This window comes from Daucus carota, chromosome 9 (assembly GCF_001625215.2).
Source record: "Daucus carota subsp. sativus chromosome 9, DH1 v3.0, whole genome shotgun sequence".
NCBI lineage: Eukaryota > Viridiplantae > Streptophyta > Magnoliopsida > Apiales > Apiaceae > Daucus > Daucus carota.
In genome coordinates, this window is record NC_030389.2 from 14,277,622 (window position 1) to 14,302,286 (window position 24,665).

At 33.9% G+C, this 24,665-nt stretch overlaps 1 protein-coding gene across 1 annotated transcript; it reads left to right on the plus strand.

The window, feature by feature from the left end:
- The first annotated feature begins 17,101 nt into the window (after positions 1 to 17,101).
- Positions 17,102 to 21,008, plus strand: LOC135149184 (uncharacterized). Its single transcript, XM_064084177.1, has one exon. The coding sequence runs from the start codon at positions 17,189 to 17,191 to the stop codon at positions 18,674 to 18,676; it is 1,488 nt and encodes a 495-aa protein (XP_063940247.1). The 5' UTR covers positions 17,102 to 17,188; the 3' UTR covers positions 18,677 to 21,008.
- The last annotated feature ends 3,657 nt before the right edge of the window (positions 21,009 to 24,665 follow it).

Here is a 24,665-nt window from a genome sequence, read left to right on the forward strand (position 1 = left end):
AACATATCCTATAAATTCATTATTTTATGAATACCACCATTTCACAAAAAAAAATTGAGAATCATGTATGTTGTGCAAGAACAAAAAGTTGTATAAATAAAATGATTTTTGTAAAACATATTTCACAGAAGAATATATTTTTCAATATTTTCTTTGCCATGTCCAAGATCTTCATAGAACTTAACTCGTCTACGCACATATATAATGTCAAATTTTGTGGGGTTGTATTTGTAAATTTGTAAAGGTTAAAAGATAGAACACTATGTCATGAAAAAGTCTAAGGTGTTGTAAACTATACTCATACATAGGCCCTCTAAGGTGTTTCTCGTAAACTATTTGGTAAATAGCCGACAGATTAGTTTTTTTTGACACAAACCAAAACCTCTAACCCAAAAAGCTCCTCAAAGTAGCTTTTTCAAAATTAGCTTTTTGGATCCAAACATCTATTACAATCCTCTTATAACTACCAAACACTAACATTCGGGAATTCTAGTCGTCAAACCTCTAAAACACCTTAAACCTCTATGTTTGCCCAAAATCTTTAACTTCCAAATGGGATTGTAACAAAGAGATTGGAGTTTGCAGGTGGTTGTAAATTAAAGAAAAAGTGCATTTTGTTAACATGCATTTTGAGAGTTCATGCCTTTGTAATATTCTAACTAAATAAAAATTCTACATTGACAATTCTATTTAATTAAATGTTGCTCAATGTGTGTACTTTTGTCAATTCCACCTAAGCACGTGAGTTAAAAATGAATGAAAAGATAGATAAAAATTTCTTTTACAGATTCTTGGACACTTTATATTGCTCCCACAAACACACATGCATTTGCATCTCGTGTAGACGCACACAGACATTGCCAAAAGTACACACATACATGCATTTGCATCTCGTGTAGACGCACACAGATGCATTTGCATCTCGTGTAGACGCACACAGACATTGCCATGGCCATCGGCAGCCTTTATCTCTTGTAGATGCATACCGACAAATATTCTTAGATCTTATTGCCTCATAGATATTATCGCCTCATAGATCATATCGCCTGATGAGTACTTGACTATATATTTTTAGTCTCTTCAATAATTGAAAAATCTAAACAACCCCCCCCTATTTCCTCTTTCTCTCGCGATTCGGTAGTCTCTCTCCGCAGTAAATACACAAAGGTAAGGTGGTGTGTGTCCATGGATAATCGAGTAATTAGATTGAACTAATTTTATGTTTATACACCAGTATCATAACCACCCCCCCCCCCCCAATATTTCCTCTTTCTCTCAAGATACGGTAGTGTTTTCTCTGTTGTAAATATCTAAAGGCAAAGTGGTGTGTGTTCATGTATAATCGAGTAATTAGATTGAACTAATAATTAGCGAGTACTCATATGTTTTCTTCCAATTGATTCCAATTTTAGTTTTCGAATTTATACTGAGTTTTCGTTTTTGATTTCTAATTGCACCAGATCTTGCTAAAATTTACTTTTGATATTCTACAGTTATGATCAGCAAAAGAAAAGAGGTACAAGATGTGGGGGATGTGAAGGGTAAGAAAAGAAGCTCTGTCACATGACTCTGTGGCCCCTGTCGCACAATCGATGCTATGCAAACATAATAGTCCTCATTATAATGGTAATAACTCTATGTATTTATCTAGTGTTTAATTATGATTTTATTATTTTTATTGCTCATGTTATGATATAATAAATTTTTACTTGGTTTATAAGATCTATAAATCATTGTAATATCCTAAGAATGATCACTATATTGTAGAGTTTACCAACTAAATAGAAAACTAAATTATAAAACTAGAATTCACTAATGTCTGAAAATATTTGACTAATGTCATCATCCCATCTCTAAAACAATGAAATCACACAAATAATACATATCTCTACAACTTAGAGTTTAGAAATTATAACTCAAAAATATCTTTACAATTTTCAAACAAATCCTTTCAATCCTTGCTTAATCTCTCCTGAAAGGTATTTACATTTCTCCATACAAAATACACAATATCTCTCTATAAAGCCTAATAATTATGTTATATCTCTTAAAAAACCTAATAATTATGTTATATATTATTATGATCCTTTTATAGAAAGTCATTAAGAGGTAGTAAAGAAAATTAAAATAGAAAAAAACTTTATATATATAACCCACCATCTTTCAACACCCATTCTCAAGGTCCTTATTTGTCATGAAGTGTTCCCTCAAGGAGCATGACTTTGAGGCTCAACCCTTGATGCTCACTTGTATGCTTGTCCGTCACCTAATGTCCATTTACAAATTTTCTTTTCAACATATCTATTTACAATTTGGACAGATATGTTCTTCTATTTCATCTTTATTCTTTCCAACTTCCTTGTGTGAAACCCCCTATAAACATAAGAAAAAAATATCTCTTAGTATCCATCCAAATTATATAACTACTCACCGTAAGGTACATGAATAAACCATTGCAATATTTATTGATTGAACATGATATGAACTATACACTTTTTAAACTTTAGATTTTTTAAAACAATCTTAGTGGGATACATTAATATAAGTTCATCTAAAAGCATTAAGAAGAAAACATATCACCCCTTAAGTATGTTACCACACATAGATGTTTAGGGGATGACAATCACACTTTCCTTTTTGTATGAGTGGATTTGGTATTGTCTATTTCTAATTGTCTATAATTTTGATGTTCTGAAGATGGAAATTGTGTGCTTCTTAGGGCCTCTAATCCGGATGATCCACCTTATGTTGCTCACATTGTAGAATCTAGGCTAACAAAGTAAAAGTAAGATGGTACTACAGGCCCCAAGACACTGGCCTTTGGAACAAAGACAATCACGGGAAAAAGGAAGGAAAAAGGAATTATTTCTATCGAACCACTTTGATCCTCAAAGTCTAGATTGTATCCTAGGAAAGTGTACCGTGCACACTTTCCAAGAATATATCGGGATTGGAGGTCGGCGTTCTGATTCTGATTGCTAAAGTTGGTTTGAGTATGATGCTTATAATAAAAAATTAATTGATGTCGAAGATGCCGCTTGGTAAGCCATATGTGACTCCTAGTTACTTGTTATTTGTGTTAATATTACTCCTTTCAAAGTGTCTAATTTGCCTATTCTTAAATCTTAATTGAGGGCTGTGCATTTGCGGGAATCGTTACAATCCGGATTTGTATGTCCAATGTTACACATGCAAATCAAGGTATAGTATCCATAATTATAAAAACAATTGTTGTTTTATGTATCAACGTATGTGCTTTGTTTTCATTTCCAGCATTTTAAAAATGGAAATCTTGAGGTGCATACATGAAACTCTTTTATTTACTCATGTTGAATGTTGAATAGATTCTATATTTTCATAAGAAGTGTGATAAGCCCTTTTCAACTATAAGTTGGTTAACTCAATAAGAACTATTATTTGCTTAAACGTCAATGCCCTGTGATTTTAACTCTCATAGAAGTTTCTGTGTTGTGTTGATTGTGCATTCCATGTTCGTGGTAGGTTCCATCCCATCCATCTTGTGCCAACAGTGTTGCAAAGAGTTCGTGTATTATATTTTGTGATAACTGCAAGAACGCTCCTAGCAAGGTCAGACTTGTTGGGCTTAGGGTGTTCTACTTTCATAATACTCATGAGCAAGCTGCCAGAAAACGCTTTGAAAGGCATCTCAAGTTACTAGAATGTGCAAAGATATCTAAACAGAAGTTGATATTTCATATAAAATCCTCCTCCCACACACACATATATATGATTTTGTACCTTAGCCCATTCCCATTTTTGGGCTCAAAAAAAACTGATCATACTAAAGAAAGCAACAATACAATAATGCTACTAAACAAGCACCAAGCCCATTCCCATTTTTCATCATTTTAAATATATCAAAAATAAAAATTTATAAATAATTAAAAGGCCGTGTGCATTCCACAACATATAGGCTAGTATAATATAGTATGAGCAGACTCATATCAAAACTCAAAAATAACTTTATTTAAGTAATATTACAACATTTTAAGTCCTTAATACAAAAATAGTAACAAGACTTTATTACTATTTAAGGTCTAAAAGAAGAGTTTGATCATTTATGTAATGCACTTTGTCATTCACCACACCCTGGACAAGTAGAATATAAGGTGGATATAAATATGAATACTTAAAAATATAAATAATACAGTTTCTCCTTAGGTATATATATATTCTACTTTAAGGTGTGATTATGGTCAAAGATGGTCAATTTGACCATGAATACCAATAAGACAGAAGTAGTATATTATTTCTCTATAATCCAATATTTAGGTTACCCAATTAGTATAATATTACTTTATTTTATTAACATTATGGTTCTTTTTTAAGTTAATCTGTTAAAATTATTAAATATAAGAAAAGAAGATTCTTTTATATTCCAAATAGTAGCTTAAATGAAATACATATTATTGAAAATTAAATTTAAAACCTACAAGATTTTTCTTGTTAGTAATATTACATAAGAGAAAAAAAAAATTATATTACACTTAATATAGTATGTTTTATATGAAATAGATGCAAGACAAAGAAAAAGTTATTTGATCTTTTTGTAATAATTAGTAGTAAACATTAGTATTTACCAATGTGTTTGATTAATGTATAACAAATCACTTTTAACTTTAAGGAAATATAATTGTCATATAATTAAGTCATTCATTATACATTATTTATGTGTCCGGGTAAATTTACTTTAAAATGATTTTTAATGAATTTATATCTTAGCAAAAATATTTTTGTAAAATTTAAGTTATTCAACTACAAAGATCTGGATGGATAGTTTTTTTAATTGAAATATAATAATTAATAAATAGAGCTATTTAAATACAAACTACTCAATTTAGTAGATATAGACTTTGGGATTGGGTGCTAAGTGAAAATAAAGGTTCATTATAAGTTTATTTAACAATTCACTGTTTTCACTTTCACCAAGTCCAATTCATGCCGAACAAGTTCATCAGAATTCAAACCAACTTATGACCATATGAGTGAATTTAAACGTAATCATGACCCGACCTATAATTTCAATCTTAACCAGCTAATTAATATATTAGGTGTTGGGCTATACAAGTTGGAGTTTAAGTAAAAATTCAATTTACCAAAATTTAAAAAAAAGCCCATCTAGCCTATACACCAGTCATATAATTTTAACCTTGGCCGACCCACCATAGTCATATTATTTCAAAACTGGCCTAACACAGCGCCGCCTCTTCTCTTCCCTCTTAATTTAGCTCACTTAATCTTAATCTTAGGGCTCATCTTGAATTTCTTTCAACCTCAATGTATATATTTTGGGTACACATGTAAGTACTCATTCAATTACTCCATGTTTTACATGCTAATATTATTTTGATGTTAAATTATACTTTTATGTGCGTGTAATCTATTTGATATTGATTTGATCAGTAATAGCTTTAATTTCATTCTTAGAGCTAGGCTCTTAGAAATCAAATTATGTTTTGTTACTAGAGTTGCACCTTGTATCAATTGTGGGTTATTTTAGAATGCAACATTTTTTTCCATGAAATTTCCTTTTATTTACAATTTGGACTAATTTTCCTAAAATTCATTTTAATTTTATCTAGTATTTTAAAAGGATATAATACTAAAGGAGATTTAACATTGCTGATATTTCTTCTCTTATAGAAATCTTAAGGATCATAGAAGTGATCACTTAGTGGATCCTGGATCAAATATTTTACAACCTTCATATGAAGGTAATTGATATACAAGGTATGTATTTTTATATATATTTTTTAATTTTTTTGGTGATGTGTTATTTTATTTTGTAAGTACTTATTATATATATATATGTAGAGTCTTACTTCAATACAAACCAAATTAGCCTGTTTTTTATCAATTTTTTATCACTATTTTTTACTATTGAAATCACTAATTTGTACATCACAAATAACTAATTTATATAAAACATATCTTACAAATATAAATATATACATATACATATATATAATGTATAAAATCATGTGGTACCAACACTTTTTATCACTAGGCACCATTAGCTACCATCAGTAATAGTCACCGTTGCTTACCACCATAACTTACCATAATTAGCGACTAGTTAGCACAATCACATGCCTCCTATCATCACTTACTACTATCATGAACCTCCTGTTGTCATTGTCGGTCATTAATAATGGACAACTAATAATTAAGATAATAGATTTTCTCAAATATGCAAAATAAATTTGTAGATTTTATTATATAAAAAAGTGATTAATACAGTATAAACTAGTGATTGATTAGTTGTAGATAGTGATATTGAAATAGGTTTTTAGTTTGTATTTAAGGTTTGGTTTGTATTTAATCACTAAAACTATTTTCTATGTAAGGTACAAGTTATACTCAACAAACTTTTCATGTCATATTTATCACAACTAGCTAAGAAGACAATACAAATCACATGATGAATATATTTTTTAATATAGTTTATTTTATTTGCCTTTTTAGCACATTTTGCACCTAATTTAATCACTAGTTTATACAGTATTAATCACTTCATTATATAATAAAATCTGCAATTTTATTTGAGAAAATCTACTTATCTTAATTAATAGTTGTCGATTATTAATGATCTACACTGACAACAACTAGTCGCTAATTATGGTAAGTTATGGAGGTAAGCACCGGATTAGTGATGATAGCCGGTGGTGGCTAGTGATAAAAAGTGTTGGTAATGGTGATAGGAGATCCCTAATTGTACTAGTGTGAAGATAATGATTATATACGTTATATATATATATATATATATATATATATATATATATATGTATATATATTTATATTCGTCAGATATGTTTATATAAATTACTGATTTGTGATGTATAAATTAGTAATTTCTATAGTTAAAAATAGTGATAATTAAAAAATTTATCAGAGACGGTTTTTAGTTTGTAGGCTAATTTGGTTTGTATTAAAGTGATAATATATATATATATATATATATATATATATATATATATATATATATATGTGTATATATATATATATATATATATATATATATATATGCAATTGCTCAAATGAGATCCCAAATAATATGAGATATGAGATCTAATCTCATCCACACATTCTTGTCCCCAAATTAAATCATAACCACACAATTATAACCCACCCACCCACTACGCTAACCCCACTGTCTTCTCTCTTTCTCTCGAACATCATCACCATCCACTCACCACCATCACACACAGACGCACCCACTCCCGCTCTCTCGAACACCGGATCTCTCCCTCCCTCTCTCTCTCTCTCTCTCTCAGTCTCATATATACGTCGCGAGCTCCGTCACAATCGCGAAGCGCCGCGGCGGCTCAATCGCCATCGCCGGCAGACACACACACATCATCACATCGTCTCCTGTATCTCCCCCTCCCTTGACGAACAATACACACAGTATACATATGAACAACTCTTTTCGCTCATTTCATTTCTTCCACTTTTGATTGATTTATGTTAATTTTAAGGTAATTTTTGGGTTGTAATCGATGATTTTTTAGACAGTAGAGGGTCTTTTGATGGTGGTAACAGTTGTTGGATTTGATAGGTAGAGGTAGTGACAAGGTCCAGTGATTTTTGTTTTTAAGGGTGATTTTGCGTTTGCAAGCTATGATTTTTCATTTTCTAGTGGTGATTTTTTGTTTGACGGTGACAATGTAATTGTATGTGGTTCGATTTGGTAGTTTTCATTTTTTTTGGTGGTGTTTTTGATTTTTTCGAAGGTGATTTTATTTTGTAATTGGTGGGTTTTTGGATTTGGGGGTGGTGATGGTGGTTTGTAGATGGTGGGGGGTGGTGATTTTAATTTTCTGATGTTGATTTTGATTTTCTGGCGGTGATTTTTAGTTTTCCGATGATGATTTTATATTTGCCGGTGGTGATTTTCTGGTGGTCGCCGGAGGTGGTGGTGATGGTCAGAGGTGGTTGAAGGTGAAAGGTAGTTGAATTAGAAGATGGTGAAATATTAAAATATTAAATTAATAGTGAGAGATGAATATAATGTATTTAAATGACTGGCTGAGATTAGATCTCATATCTTACCATAATATTGGTTCTCACTGGAGCATGACTATATATATATATATATATATATATATATATATATATATATAATATGCACTTACAAAATAAAATAACATATCACCAAAAAAATTAAAAAAATATAGAAATACATACCTTGTATCTCAATTACCTTCATATGAAGGTTGTAAAATATTTGATCGAGGATCCACGGAGTCACTTCTATGGTCCTTGAGATTTCTATAAGAGAAGAAGTATCATCAAAGTTAAATCTCCTCTAATATTATATCCTTTCAAAATACTAGATAAAATTAAAATGAATTATAGGAAAATTAGTTCAAAATTGTAAATATAAGGAAATTTTATGGAAAAAATGTTCCTTTCTAAAATAACCCACTATTGATGCAAGGTGCATCTCTAATAACAAAACATAATTTGATTTCTAAGATCATACGATCTAAGAATGAAATTAAAGCTATTAAAGATCAAATCAAGTATATTACACACACATAGAGTATAATTTAACATAAAATAACATCAGCATGTAAAACATAGAGTAACTGAATGAGTACTTACATGTATACCCAAAATATATACATTGAGGGCAAAAGAAATTCAAGATGAGCCCTAAGATTAAGATTAAGATTAAGTGAGCTAAATTAAGAAGGAAGAGAAGAGGCGGCATTGTGTTATGCCAGTTTTGAACTAAGATGACTAGGGTCTTTGTCAATGGGTCGGCCAAGGTTGAAATTATTTGATTGGTGTATGGGCTTGATGGGCTTTTCTTTAAATTTTGGTAAAGTGTATTTTTACTTAAACTCCAATTTGTATAACCCAACACCTAAAATGTATATTAATTAGTTGGTTAAGATTGAAATTATAGGCTGATCTTGGTTACTTTAAATTCACTCACATAGGCCATACGTTTGTTTGAATTCTGATAAACAGGTACAGAATAAATTGGACTCCGTGAAAGTGAAAACAGTGAATTGTTAAAAGGACCTTTATTTTCACTTAGCACCCAATCCCAAAGTCTATATCTACTAAATTGAGCCGTTTGTATCTAAATAGTTGTATTTATTAATTATTATATTTCAATTAAAAAATCTATCTATCCAGATATTTGTAGTTGAATAACTTAAATTTTACAAACAATATTTTTGCTAAGATACAAATTCATTAATAATGACTTTGAAGTAAACTTACCCAAACACATACATTATGTAAAATTAAAAACTTAATTATATGAAAATTATATTTCCTTAAAGTTGAAAGTGATTTGTTATACATTAATCAAACACATTGATAAATACTAATGTTTACTACTAATTATTATAAAAATATCAAATAAAATTTTCTCTCTCTTGCATCTATTTCATATATAAAACATACTATATTAAGTGTAATATCATATTATTTTTCTCTTATGTAATATTAATAACTTACTACCTCGAAAAATCTTGTAGGTTTTAAATTTAATTTTCAATAATATGTATTTCATTTAAGCTACTATTTGGTATATGAAAGACTCTCTTCTTTTCTTATATTTAATAATTTTAAGAGATTAACTTATAAAAGAAATCATAATATTAATAAAATAAAGTAATGTTATACTAATCGTGTAACATAAATATTGGATTATAGAGAAATAATATACTCCTTGTGTCTTCTGGGTATTCGTGGTCAAATTGACCATCTTTGACCATAATCACACCTTGAAGTAGAATATATATATACCCAAGGAGAAACTGCATTATTATATATGTAAGTAACCATATTTATATCCATCTTATATTCTACTTGTGGAGGGTGTTGCAAACACAAAGTGCATTACACAAATGATCAAACTCATCTTTTAAATCTTAAATAGTAATAAAGTGTTGTTACTATTTTTGCATTAAGAACTTAAAATGTTGTAATATTACTTAAATAAAGTTATTTCTGAGTTTTGATATGAGTTTGCTCATAATATATTATGAGCTTATACGTCCTGAATGCACGCGACCTTTTAATTATTGTATTGTTGGTGATATTATGCCCAAAAATGCGAATCGGCTACGGTACAAAATCATATATGTGTGTGGGGGAAGAGAGTTTTATATGTAATATCAACTTCTATTACCACAAAAAAACTCTACTCTCTCCCAAGCAGCCGCGGCGGGGGCTTCCACCGGATCTTTACTTTTAATAAATTTAGTGATTTTCCTGAATATCTTTCTTGGTAAGTAAGATTCATCCAATTTTTCTTAAATTTTGGCATTAGTTTATTTTTCGGATCTAAGGATTCAAAGCCTTTTCCGATTACACCTTCTTTTTCCTGGATCTCAATTTCACGGGACTGCGGATTTTTCATTCTTCCTGGTGATTTCATTCTCTAAAGTGGCCCGAGTTATTCTGTTTTGTGGTTTTGTTCCCCAAATCTAGGGATTGTTTTGGTTTAGTTAGTATTTCATTTACGTATTTGCAAATCTAAAGTTGCTAGCTTATCACGTTTAGTTCGTGTTTGATCTTGGTTTTTTATGTTGTCTCACCGTTTGTGTGAGTTTTGTTATTTTCTCACCATTTGTGTGAGTACGATGCTTGATTTAGTAATGAAAGTTGTTAGGGGATTGCATTCTCAGTCGATAGCTCAAACTGGTTATGGCGGAAGCGAATGTGGTGAAATATGTGTAAATATCATCTTCAACAAATCACGTGATTCTATTACCAAGAAGAATGGATTGATCAGTGATTGTTTCTGTATTTTGTTTGTTCGACGCCACTGTTTTTGTAGATGTCATATGGCTTTTTATTATTGAATTAACTCATTTATCAAAAAAAAAACTTCTATTACCAATCTTCACATCTTTTTCTTAATTTTTTTTATATATGGTAGGGTTCTATATATGTGATCCAAAACTTTTATTAGATTATACTTAATAATGTGCTTTATATTAGAACTATGATATCAAATGTAATTTATTTATTTTTCTAAAAATTTATATGATTCCAAAACTTAAATTAGTAGTCATAATTTATTAAGTTACAATAATATAAGGAGTGGAACAACAAACCAAAGGAGTGGAACAACAAACCAACCAGTTTCCACGAGAGAAACAAAAATTTGGCATACTACTTAATTTTTAATTATGTAAGGATCTTCTCATTTTTCAATATCTTTGCACATTTTAAGAAACTTGAGATGCCTTTCAAAGCATTTGTCCGCGGATTGCTCCTGATTATTATGAATGTAGAAAACATTAACAAGTCTGACACAAGATGGATGGAACCTACAAGGAACATGAAAAAGCACAATCAACAAAACACAGAAACTTCTATGAAAATTGAAATCATAGGGCATGCACGTTTGAGCAAATAATAGTTCTTGGTGTTAACTAATTTAAAGTAGAAACGGGCTTATCACACTTCTTATGAAAATATAGAATCTATTCAACATTCAACATAAGTAAATAAAAGAGTTTAATGTACGCGCCTCAAGATTTCTATTTTTGAAATGGTAGAAATGAAAATAAAGCACATACATTGATACATAAAAGAGAATTTTTTTTTATATAATTATGGATACCATACCTTGATTTGCATATGTAACACTGGACATACAAATCAAGTTTTTAAGGGTTTCCGCAAATGCATGGCCTGTAATTAAGATTTGAGAATAGGCAAATTAGACACTTTGAAAGGAGTAATATAAACACAAATAACAAGTAACTAGGAGTCGCATATTGCTTACCATTTACCAATCAGCATCTTCGACATCAATCAATTTTTTATTATAAGCATCATACTCAAATCGATTGTAGTAATCAGAATGAGAACGCCGACCTTCAATCTCCTTATATTCTTGAAAAGTTTGCACGCTACACTTTCCTAGGATACAATCGAGATTTTTGAGGATCAAAGTGGTTCGATAGAAACAATTCCTTTTTCCGGTGATCATCTTTCTTCCAAAGGTCAGTGTCCTTGGGCCTGTAGCACCATCATAGTTTTACTTTGTTAGCCCTAGATTCTACCATCTGAGCAACATAAGGTGGATCATCCGGATCAGAGGTCTTAGCTAGTTATTACTAATTATCAGTTTAATCTAATTACTCAATTATACATGGACACGCACCACTTTACCTTTGGGTATTTACGGCGGAGAGAAAGACGATCTGATCCCCAGAGAAAGAGGGGACCGGGGTTATGATACTGGTTAGTGGAGCATGATCTTCATTGTTTGTCATATTGCGATGGAATCTTACAACTACCTGAAAAAATATCATACTATAATTTCTTATAACTTTTTAGGACGTGAGAAATATCTAAGGTAGTTTGTAATTTTAATCATAGTAGGAAGTTTAAATTATACAAAATCTTGAACAAGATTCAATACGTTCTGTTTAAACTAGGTGCAAAATGTCTTAAAAAGACAAATAAAATAAATTGTATTAAAAATATTATTCATAATATGATTTATATTGTTGTCAGTCACATCATTATACTCTTAAGAATTTTCATTCAGGTCATTGGCCGTTACTCACCGTTAAAAATTTGACGGAAACCTGACTAAGCGTCATGACTTGGTTTAAATAAATCCATTGTGGCATGTACAGTCAGCTGAAGTGGCATTTTGGTCACTCAACTGACTACAAACTTGCAATTGGGTCATCAAACTCAAAAAACTTTCATTTAGGTCACTTATCATAATATCCATTAAAATTGATTAAAGAAAGAATTAAAAGCTATCTTGCAACACCTTTTTTTCTCTCTTAAAAATTTCGAAATTTATTAACAAATGAAACAAATACACACACATAAAATCAATAGTTTCACCCACAAAAACTTAATCTTTGTTTATCTTTTATCGTTTTATATATCTTAAGGCCATTTTGAAAAAACAATGTTTAATCTAAGCCTTGAATTTTCTTGTCATCAAACATCACATGGACAGATTCCATAACAATGTTTAATCTAAGGTTATAGACTCTATAGGCTTTTCCAGCATCATATCCAACAAATATTCCTTCATCTGCTTTTGCTTCGAATTTACCAAGATTCTCACCTTGATTTCTTAACACAAAACACTTGCATCCAAAGACATGTAGAAAGTTCAATGTTGGCTTCTTCCCTTTAAACAATTGATAGGGTGTCATTCCTTGTGCTTGATTTATCAGAGAGATATTTTGAGTGTAACATGCTGTGTTAACAGCTTCAGCCCAAAAGTAAGTTGGTAATTTTGATTCTTCAAGCATTGTTCTAGCAGCTCCAATAAGAGTTCTGTTCTTTCTTTCAACTACACCATTTTGTTGAGGAGTTCTTGCAGCAGAGAACTCATGGTGAATGCCTTTATCTTCACAGAAACTCTTCTTAATAGAGTTCTTGAACTCAGTTCCATTATCACTTCTGATCCTTGAGACTTTCCTTCCTGGATCAATGTTGTCAACTATCTTAATATGATTGATGATGATTTCACTTGCTTCATCCTTGGTATGAAGAAAATAAGTCCAAGTAAATCTTGTAAAGTCATCCACAATCACAAGGCAATATTATTTCTTCTTTGAGATGGACATGATGTTGACTGGTCCAAACAAATCCATATGTAGAAGCTGTAGAGGTCTATCAATTGAAGATTTCAGTTTGCTTTTGAAAGAGGATTTTCTTTGCTTTCCAATTTGACAAGCATCACAGAGACCATCCTTGGAAAATTCCAACTTTGGCAGTCCTCTAACAAGATCTTTTCTCACAAGATCATTCATGGCCTTGAAATTCAGGTGGGATAATTTCTTACGCCATAGCCAATTATCATCCAAACTTGCTTTGCTGAACAAGCAAGTGAGAGAATCTGCACTGGTAGAGTTGAAATCAGCTATGTAGACATTTCCCTTCCTATTTCCAGTTAAAACCACTTTGTTATCTTTCTTATCAGAGACAACACAGGCTTCTGTTGAGAACCAAACTTGATGTCCTCTGTCACATAGTTGACTGATGCTAAGCAAATTGTGCTTAAGCCCTTTCACAAATGCAACATTGTCAATGATGATATTCCCTTTTGAAATCATGCCATATCCTAGAGTAAACCCTTTGATGTCATCTCCAAAGGTTATACTAGGGCCAACTCTTTCCCCAAACTTGCTGAGCAGGGTAGAATCTCCAGTCATGTGCCTTGAGCATCCACTATCAAGGTACCAAAGATTCTTTCTTCCTCCCTGCACAGATCCAAAAAAATTTAAGTTGATTTTGGTACCCAAGCAGTCTTGGGCCCAGTTTTGTTAGACACAACCTTTGGTTTAGAAGAGTTATTTTCCTTGGATTTGGATGGTTTAGAAACAACTTCATCCTCAGAGTTAATCTTCTTAACTTTAGGCATCACAGCAGAGTTAAAGGAACCAACATTTGTAGAGTTCACAGGAAATTGATTTACATAAGCATGATTTATGTTATCATGATGATTGGGCATAGCAGACATGTTAAATGCACCAAAATATGGATTAGGCATGAAAGGCATATTAGCATATTGAATGGGAGCATGTGGAAAGATGGGCATATAAGACAAGTGAGCATTCATCATAGGATTAGGCATGCAATGATCAGATAGAGCATTTTGCAGTTAACAGCAAGATGATTAACACTACCACATTTAGAACAGGTTTTTCTAACATCATTTTTTTCAGGTGTGTAATCATTCTTTTTGTTGATCCCAACTTTTCCATTCCTAGAGCTCTTTTTCTTTCCTTTTCCAGCTTCCATTCTTTCTTCACTGTGACCAATCCCTTCTCTCTCAATTTTCTTGGAACTACCAGATTCCTTCACAAAGTTCTTATTGATGGGCCCATATTTCTTATCCAACTTCTTGAGTTTGTTGTCATCAACTGTTGTTTGACTCTTTAATGGATAGCTTTCATCCGTTGATGGAGTATCTATCAATGGATGATCACTATCCACTAAGAAATCAGATTCATTTAACAATTTTTTGTTCTTTTTCCAGGAACTTTTATATGATTCCTCAAGAACTTGTGTGGAGCACATGTTCTCAAGAACAATCCTAGAATCTTTCCAATTAGCAATTATCTCTTGTTCCCTTTCCAATTGCTTCTTGAGAATTTCTTCTCTTTTCAGAACAGCCAGCAACTCATCTTTGGCAAGCTCAGAAGCTTTTTTGATTTTATCCATTTGGATTAACTCAGTTTCAAGCTTTCCATTTCTTTCAGCAAGCAAATCATTAGTCCCTTTAATTCTAACATTTTCTTTTGTTAGAGATTTAAGAGAGGCTCTAAGATTATAGATTTCATTAGACATTTCATCAATGATTTGTTTGCATTCAGACTTAGTGAGATCAGATGTGTTGGTGGTTTTTACCTGTCCATTGTTGGTGGTGGAAGAATCAACTTCATCTCCAATTGTCATCAAGGCAAGATTGACATGCTCCTCATTGTCAGAATCACCTTCATCAGCAGCCCAGTCACCATCCTCAGTTATGAATGCCTTTTCCTTGCTTTGCTTGAGAAGATCAAAATACTTTCTTCTGTAATCCATATTTTCTGAGGAGGATCCTTTCTTTTCAGCAGAAGGTCTTCTGCACTCATTAGAAAAGTGTCCACGTAGACCACAGTTGAAGCACTTGAATTTTGATCTATCAACCATACTAGATGGTTTGGATTGATTTCCTCTGTTGAATGTTCTAGAGCTGACAGCATTTCTTTTGAATTTGAGCTTGGAGAATTTTCTGGCAAGGAATGCTAGATGCTCATTAAGGTCATCTAGCTCATCTTGAGCTGAAGATTCTTCATCTTCTTCAATGATTTTTCCTTTCTTTTTTCCATCTTCCTTCTTTCCTTCACAAGCAGAGCTGCTTGAGGTCTTTCCATCAATCACAGACTTTAATGCCTTCTCCTCTTCCTCTTCCTTTTCTGCTACAAGAGCCACAGTTTTCTTCCACTTGGAGTTCTTTTCAAGTTCTTCATCTTGCTGTATTTCAAGCTCATAAGTCTTAAGAATACCATAAAGTTTGTCAAGGGAGTATTCATTAAAATTCTGAGCTTGTCTTAAAGCAACAGTCATAGGTTTCCAATCTCTAGGCAAGGCTCTCAAGAATGAAAGCTCTCATACTGTTGAACAAAAAGCTGCATTTTGTTTTCCCTAACTTGATCAGTGCCTTCACATAGAGTTTGAATAGTGTCCCATACTTCTTTTGCAGTAGGACAATTGATAACACTATCAAACATATCATCATCAATACCATTGAAAAGAATGTTCATGGCCTTGTTATCCTTGTGCACTTCTTTTTCATCTTCTTCAGTAAACTCAGAAGGATTTTTAGGCACTTCAACATCTTCTGCTTCACTTCCATCAAGTCTCGGGGCAGTATCGATTTTAATTGGAACATGTGGTCCTTTCTCAATACAGTTGATGTAGCTAGGATCTAAGGAGAGAAGATGCATCCTCAATTTTACTTTCCAATGAAAGTAGTGTTCTTTGACCAGCATTGGAATCTTGACTCCTTCATCTCTTCTTCCCATTGTTGATTGTCTTTAGGATCTGAAACTTCTTATATGTTAGAAGCCTCGCTCTGATACCAATTATTATTTAGACAATGTAAACAATAAGTTAGATTGTGGAAGGGGGGGTTGAATACAATCTACAAAAATTTCAATAAATTCTTGCACAACAGATTATATTCAAACTACAAGAGAGCATGTAATTAAACTAAAACAGAAATTTAAAGAACAAGGATCTTAAAAATTTCAGGTGGATTGTTTTATCCACTTGAGAGATTTTTATATTAAGAACCTTCCAAGTAAAAATACTTGGCTGCTTACAGAAGAATGAAGAGCAGAAACTTACAATTTCTTGCTAACTTTCTCTAGTGTTTTGCTCTTCAGTTCTTGGTATTTGGATGCTTTGAAATGTAAATTAAAAAGTGAATATATACTACTACAAACAAAACTAGTCTGTAAAAATATTAAAAATAAACCTTCAAGGTGATTTTTTAGAAAATCCTATTTTTAGCTATTTTTCTGTGATTTTCGTGTTAATTTGCATCATTATGAAACCCCCTCTCCATAACAATCGATCTGATAGTAAAAATTTGAATTTTAGTACTCCTAATATTCAGTTGTTAACAAAGGATGGGTTGAAGCCGCCTTTAAATCCTTCAAATATGAAGAAAAAATCAAACCCACGATTTGTTGGTATGGATAACAAACGTATAGCCCGATTAAGTGATAATGCTGGGATTGATAATCCATTGTTCGATCGTGCTGCCAAGACAGCTCGTGAGATGGATAATTCATCTGTTTTTGTTCAGAACCCGGGTTGTGATGATGAAGAACTGGTGGATGCCTCCATTGTTGATGATGATCTGTTGAAGCAACAACATGGAGAGGATACGCCTGTAGTGGGAGATGAGGCGCCTGGTGTGTATGGTGCTTCAAGAGACCCTAATGCAGTTGGTTCGGATGGGCAGAGTCAAAAAGATCAGGCCCAAGAAAGGGAAAATAATGGGTCTGTACTGAAGAAATCGTGGACTGAAGTTCTGAAGCCAAAGACAGCGTTTAAACGTATGGAGTTCGAGTATCACTGTCCTGAGGTTGTTGATGGCAAGATTATAATTAAACCTCCGTTAAGTGTTGATATTCAGGGACGGAAAGCTTGGGAAAACTGCCTTGTTGGATACTTCTTTGAGAATCGTGTTGCGTTTCATGTGATGGAATATACTGCCAAGAGGCGTTGGTCTAATTGTGGTCTCACTGATGTGATAATGAATGAGGAAGGGTTCTTTTTCTTTAAATATGCTACGGAAGAGGATTTATTGGGAATTCTCGAAGAAGGAGTTTGCATGGTGAATGGCAAGCCTTTTATTCTTCAGCGATGGTATCGGCAAATTGTCTTGGCTCAAGATGTTCCGAAGACAATTCCATTATGGGTAAAAAATTTCAATGTCCCTCTCCAATACTGGAATAAGGTAGGGTTAAGTCGAATTGGGAGCGGTGTAGGGAACATCCTAATGGCAGATGGGCTCACAGAGAAAGTTTGTAAGGAGGGTACAGGTAGGTTGAGCTTTGCTAAATTATTAATTGAAGTGGATGCCAATAAACAACTCCCAGAAACTCTTTATGTTCACATTCCTAGTGATGACTTTATGGAGCCTGTTGAAGTCAGCCTTCGAGTTGAATATCCATGGAGACCTTCGTGGTGTTCCCATTGCTCGATGTTTGGTCATTCGGTGCATGATTGTTTGATTCTTGCTGCTATTCAGGTGGCTGCTGATAAAGAAGGTATTGTCAAGAAAGCCAGGAATGGAGAATCGGAGGATTTTATTAAAGTGCAGAGAAAGGTAAAAGCGAAAATAGGTGGTAACCATTCTGCTGATGTTCGAAATTTTAATCAAGCAGGAGGTGTTGGCAGGGGTAATTGGAAAAGGAAAGGAGAAGGGAAAAAATATGGTAGTCAGCAATGGAAAGGGGAATCTTCAGGTGTGAAAAGTATGCCACCACCGAAAGATAATATTGGTCTGGTGCAGCGTAATAAAATTAGTGTTTTGGCATCGAGCAATGTCATTGATAATTTAGAACGAGTCAGTGTTGCAGTGCCGCAGGGGAAAGTGAAGCCAATTAAAAGATCTGGCCAGGACGGTAACCCTGTTTGAAAATCCGCTGATTATCATGGTGATAGATCTCAAGAAAATGAGGTCGAAAATTGTGAGATGAATTCTGAGGCTGAGGTGGAATCGGATCCAGAAGAGATGGCTCAGTTTATTGGAAGTCATGTTCGGCCAGATATTCCCTTTATGTCAGATGTAAATAGTGAATATGATGACCAAGAGAATATTGATGGAGAAGTCAGAATGGAGATTAGCCGTGGACAGGCGGGTAAAGGTGAAACTTTTTCTAATGTTATCAATGAATAATATTTCTTGCTGGAATGTTAGAGGATTTAATCCATCCTTTAAAATGAAAGACATGGTTGATTTAATTCGTGAGAATAAAATTGGATTGTGTGGCATTGTAGAAACTCGTGTGGCTAAAAATAGAGTTAATTCTGTATTTAATAAAATGTTCCGTCGGTGGAAGTGGATGTCTAATGTGGAAAAATGTGAGAAAAATTGTCGTATTGTTCTAGGGTGGGATCCTGGTGCGTACGTCGTTACTTCTTTGTTTGATACGGATCAAGTAATGCACTGTGTCGTTGAGCAGCTCAGCTCTGGAAATTAGTTTTATTGTTCTACGGTGTATGCAGCTAATGATCATGTGCCTAGGCGTGAGCTGTGGCATTCGATTAATATGTTTAAGCATTTGGTGGGGGATTCTCCGTGGATAATTATGGGGGATTTTAATGCTACTTTGACTGATGATGAGTATGCAGGTGGTAATGTGAGTTCAACAGCCTCGGCAGATTTCCAGCAGTGCGTTCAGGAGGTGGAGGTTTTTGATCTTCACTATTCTGGAATGTACTTCACCTGGTCCGGTAGTCCTCATGGTAGTGGTGTGGTTAAAAAACTAGATCGTATTCTGGTATATACAGGATTTATTAATAAATTTCAGACAGCGAAAGCTAGGTTCTTGGCCCCTAAAACCAGTGATCATAGTCCAGTGGTCCTCGATTTTAGTGTTTCTAATAATACTACTGCTAAAGGGCCCTTCAGATTTCAGAATTTTCCTGCTTATCGGAAGAATTTCAGAGAGATAGTTCAGAAGGGGTGGGAATATAATCCAGGGGGTGTCAAGATGTACCAATTAGTTAAAAGATTGAAGTATCTGAAACCAACTTTCAAGAAAGAAGCGTGGAAAATCGGGTAACATTTGTTCAAAAGTGAAGGATTTAAAGTTAAACTTGGAAAATATTCATCTAGTGCTTGCCAGTGATCCGTTAAATGATGAATTAAAACGGGTGGAAGCTCAAATTGCTAGAGAGTATCGGGAGGCCTCTATTGAGGAAGAGCGGCATTTGAAGCAAAAATCAAAAATTCACTGGTTAAATGTGGGAGATCAGAATAGAAAATTTTTTCATAAAAGTTTGCAATTGCGGAGAAATTGCAATAGAATTTCGGCTATATGTGATGTTCAAGGTACGGAGGTGGAGGGAGATTTGATGAATCCGCAATTTGTTAATTTTTATCAAAATCTCCTTGGAAAGAAAGACCACTGTGAGAGTATTGATTATTTGGAGCCTTATTTTAATAATCTGGTGCCTCCTGAAATGTGTGCTGATATGGTGAAAGAGGTGGCTGATGCTGAAATAAAAGAAGTATTTTTTTCTATGGGGGATGACAAAGCTTCGGGGCCGGGTGGCTATTCAGCGAGATTCTTTAAAAGTGCTTGGCCTATTATAGGTGCTGATGTGTGTGAGGCTGTCAAGGAATTCTTCAGAACAGGGAAGCTGTTGAAAGAGGTTAATGCTACTCTAATCGCGTTAATTCCTAAAGTTAAATGCCCGCGCCATGTGAGTGAGTTCAGACCAATTACGCTCTGTAATGTTTTATATAAGGGAATCTCTAAAATTCTGGCTAACAGGATCAAAGACTGTCTTAATGTCATTATTGATGATAATCAGAATGCGTTCCTCTCGGGCCGACGAATCAGTGATAATATTCTTCTCACTCAGGAGCTGTTTAGAAATTATCGCAGATGTGCTTTTAAAGTAGACATAAAGAAGGCGTATGATAGTGTGAGTTGGGAATTTCTTTTCTCAGCCATGAGGTTATTTGGGTTTCCGGATCAATTGATTCACTGGATTAAGGAGTGTGTTACTTCTCCGAGTTATTCAGTTATTATCAATGGTGAAACACATGGATTTTTCAAAGGTGAAAAAGGGCTCAGACAAGGCGATCCGATATCGCCTTATCTTTTCACAATTGTTATGCAGGTGCTAACCTATGTACTAAAAAAAAGAATTTCAGAGGCTGGAAATGTCAAGTATCATGCAAAGTGTGAAAAACTGGGGATTACTCACTTATGCTTTTCTGATGATTTATTCCTATTCTCTGCAGGGGATCCATGGTCTGTTCAAATTTTAAAAGTTTGTCAGGTTTGTGGCCAAATTCTGAGAAGAGCAGCTCATTCTTCTGTTATGTGCCTCCTGATGATCAAATGTTGATTAATAACATCATGAATTTTAATTTCGGAATGCTCCCAGTGAAGTATTTAGGAGTGCCCCTTGTCTCGTCTCGCTTGTGGCATAGAGATTGTCAACCATTGATTACTCAAGTGAAAGATAAAATTCAATCATGGCAGAATAGTTGGCTGTCTTTCGCTGGTAGATTGCAACTTTCTCTTTCGGTGTTAGCTTCTTTGCAGGTCTACTGGTGCTCGGTCTTTTTGTTGCCGGTTTCAGTAACTAAAGCAATTGAGAAATTGATCAGAAATTTTATTTAGGGGGGAGTTGAGATAGCTCAAGGTAAAGCGAAGGTTTCGTGCTTTGATGTTTGTAAGCCAAAGGCAGAAGGGGGTCTGGGAATTCGTCCGCTCCAAGTTAGAAATAAAACTCTAATGGCATTTCATATCTCGAGTATCATTACCAATAAAGATTCTCTTTGGGTCAAGTGGATTCATACTTATAGGCTGAATAATAAAAGCTTCTGGCAGGTGCCAATTCCATGGGATGCCTCAATAAGTTGGAGAAGAATCCTTAGCATTAGGGAGGATTTTCGACCTTTTTTCAACACTGAGATAGGGAATGGAAGCAGAGCTTTTTTCTGGTATGATAAATGGTTGCCTGTTGGTTGTCTTTCGGATAGAATTACTCCTAGAGATATCCATAATATGGGATCTGTTCAGCATGCCGGAGTGTCGGATTTTTGTCACCAGGATCAAATTAATTGGCCGCCAGACCTGCTTCTCAAATATCCAGAATTAGAAAGTCTTGATATTGTTCTTAATGAATCTGTGGAGGATAGAGTGGTCTGGGTGTCAAGGGATGGGAAAAAATTGTCTTATAAAGCTAGCACTGTGTGGGAAGATTTCAGAGATGTTAATCCTCTAGTGGTTTGGTGCCATCTAACATGGTTTTCTAATTCTATCCCAAGCACTCGTTTATTCTGTGGTTAGCTATAAGGCGTAAACTGAGGACTCAAGACAGAATGTTTTTTTAGCAAAATACGGATAACATGTGTTGTTCTCTCTGTCATTTGAAGCTGGACTCGGTGGATCACTTGTTTTTCGAGTGCCCTTTTAGTCGAGGTATTTGAAGCTTCTTTTTTTCTAAGGGTCTGAGTTTTCCATTTAGAGAGAATTGGTCTGATATTATTCATTATGCTGCTGATAAATGGAAAAGTAAATCGCTGGTGAACATTGTCAATAAAATTTTATTGGGTTGCATAGTGTATGTGATATGGCAGGAGCGTAATGTGAGATTATTTCAGTCGCAGTACAGAACAATTGAGCAGGTTTGTGCTGAAATAGAAGCGACGGTGAGATTAAGAATTCTGGGGTTGAGAATTAGAAATAATCCGCGGGTTTTTAGGACTCTGGAACAGTGGAATATTACTTGGGAGCTTCCTTCGATCCAAAGCAATGTTGATATTAGGAATGTTTATGTTAAATTTGCTTAATTTTTGTCGGTGGTTAATCCTGGTGTTTGCTCATTTGCTGCCGAGCTTTCACTTCCTGCAGTTGAGTTTGTGTGGTTTTTTCTGGCAAAGTGTTTTATATCAGTGCGGCTATGAATTATATGGACAATTGCCAGGTGTTCTTCACGCTTGGAAGATGTGTACTAATGCTCAGTATTTGGGGATGTTGAATTTATGCCATGTTTTTTCCCAGATTTTGAGTTTGGTGGTAGTCTTTGCGGTAGAGAATAATCCCATGTGTCAGTGGAGTGTTTTTGGTTGTATATGGCTGGTATTTCTCTATAAGGTTGTCGTTTTGGAGCTATGTTATTTTACACCAACTATGAGAAAGATTGTAGAAGGGGGGGGTTGAATACAATCTTTTACAAACTTAAAAGATTCAAGAATGGTACACTAAGAACACAGTAAACAGAAAAACACCAAGTATTAAAAATACGGGTGGATTGAATGATCCACCCGTGAGATTTTATATAGAAGAATCTGTGGATTGTTTACAATTCGCACAGCTGCTGGTTCATCACTCAACAAGTTCTAACTCTCAGATTTTTCTCTCAAGTAATTTGAACAAGTTCAACTGATGCTACTAACTTGGTTATATACCCCAAGTTTTACAAAGCTTTTAGCTAGATTACAAAAAGCACTCTAATCTAAAAACAATGCTGCACAACTTTGTCTTATGCATGCTTTCTGAGATGTCTTCATCTTTGACCATCATCTTGATTTGATCCAGATTGCACTGCATGAGATAAGTATGTTTCTGCTTCTTCTTTATTTTCCTAATTAGGCTTCCATGTCTATTTTAGTGTAATTCGATCCATGTGATTTGTCAGACTTAAGCTCTAGTCACTTTCAACTGCTCTTTGCTTCATCAGTTGAAGGTTCTGGTTGCTTTCAACTGCTATTGACTTTATCAGTTGAATGCCTGGCTCATCAGTTGAATGAATTACAAACTCCATCCGTTGAATGCTGTTCCAGTCTTATCAGTTGAATTCCTCAGCATTATCCGTTGAACACTTTGTCTTCAGTTGAATGCTTGATTTTCATCAGTTGAAACATCATCCAGTCTTTATCAGTTGAACAGTTACATCTCATCAGTTGAATATCCTTCACTTAGATAAAATTACATGTCATTGGATATTTACAATTAGCCATCCTATTCTACCCATCCGTTGATAATTCCCAAAGACAAGAAATGTAACAATTACAACTGAAATTTGATAAAGATTCTAAGTAAGACATGTTACAAAAATGTTTATGTTATCATCAAAAATTATTGATTCCTAACAATCTCCCCCAATTTATGACTGGAGAAGATGCAGACATAAATTCTACACTTGATGATAACAAAACATTAATAAAATAAAATGCAGAATTTAAATACAAGAGTTAGAAAAGATTACAGATGATTATGCTCCTCTAGACTGAGCAGTTACTTGTTCCTAGAAGATCTTCTTCTTTTGGACTTAAGTTTTTCTTCAAGAATATTAATCTGCTTCTGAAAGATCCTGTAGAACCATTCTTCATCACTATCCTGTCTGTTGAGCTTGGATTGGAGAGTCTTCAGAGTATTCAAGCTAGCAACCTTGAGTTGATCTTTAGGTCTGAAAAATCTCCTAACACCTTGATTGTCCCTAAATTCCATGACTGGAGTAGGTTCATGATGAATTTTCTTTCCAGTGTAGGGAATTTTCAGCCTTCTTTGTAGACTAGCATCTGAATTCCATTCCTTCCTGATCTCAAGGATTCTCTTTAGTACCATTTGCTTTGCAGGTGGTGTAAATCCTCCAGTCCTCTTCATAGATCCATATATTTTTGTTAGAGAACTGAATCCCTCAGAATTCAGAACTCTGTGAAGAGGCCAGATGACATCACCCTTGTTTTTGTAAGAGAATACCAATCTTTCAGGTAACTTTGAAGTTGCTTCTATTCCTCTTACTTCTTGAAGATCATCCAGCTCCAGATCCAACTCAGAAATTTCTTCAATGTTAGCAATGATGAGATAGTCATCAGGGTTCTCAGGTTCTTTTGGAGGTTTAGGAGGGTTAGCCATCCTTTTAGCCACAGATTTGAC

What these genes read in the sequence shown, in the direction of transcription:
- LOC135149184 (XM_064084177.1), top strand. Translation starts at nt 17,189, where the DNA reads ATGAAGAAAAAATCAAACCCACGATTTGTTGGTATGGATAACAAACGT.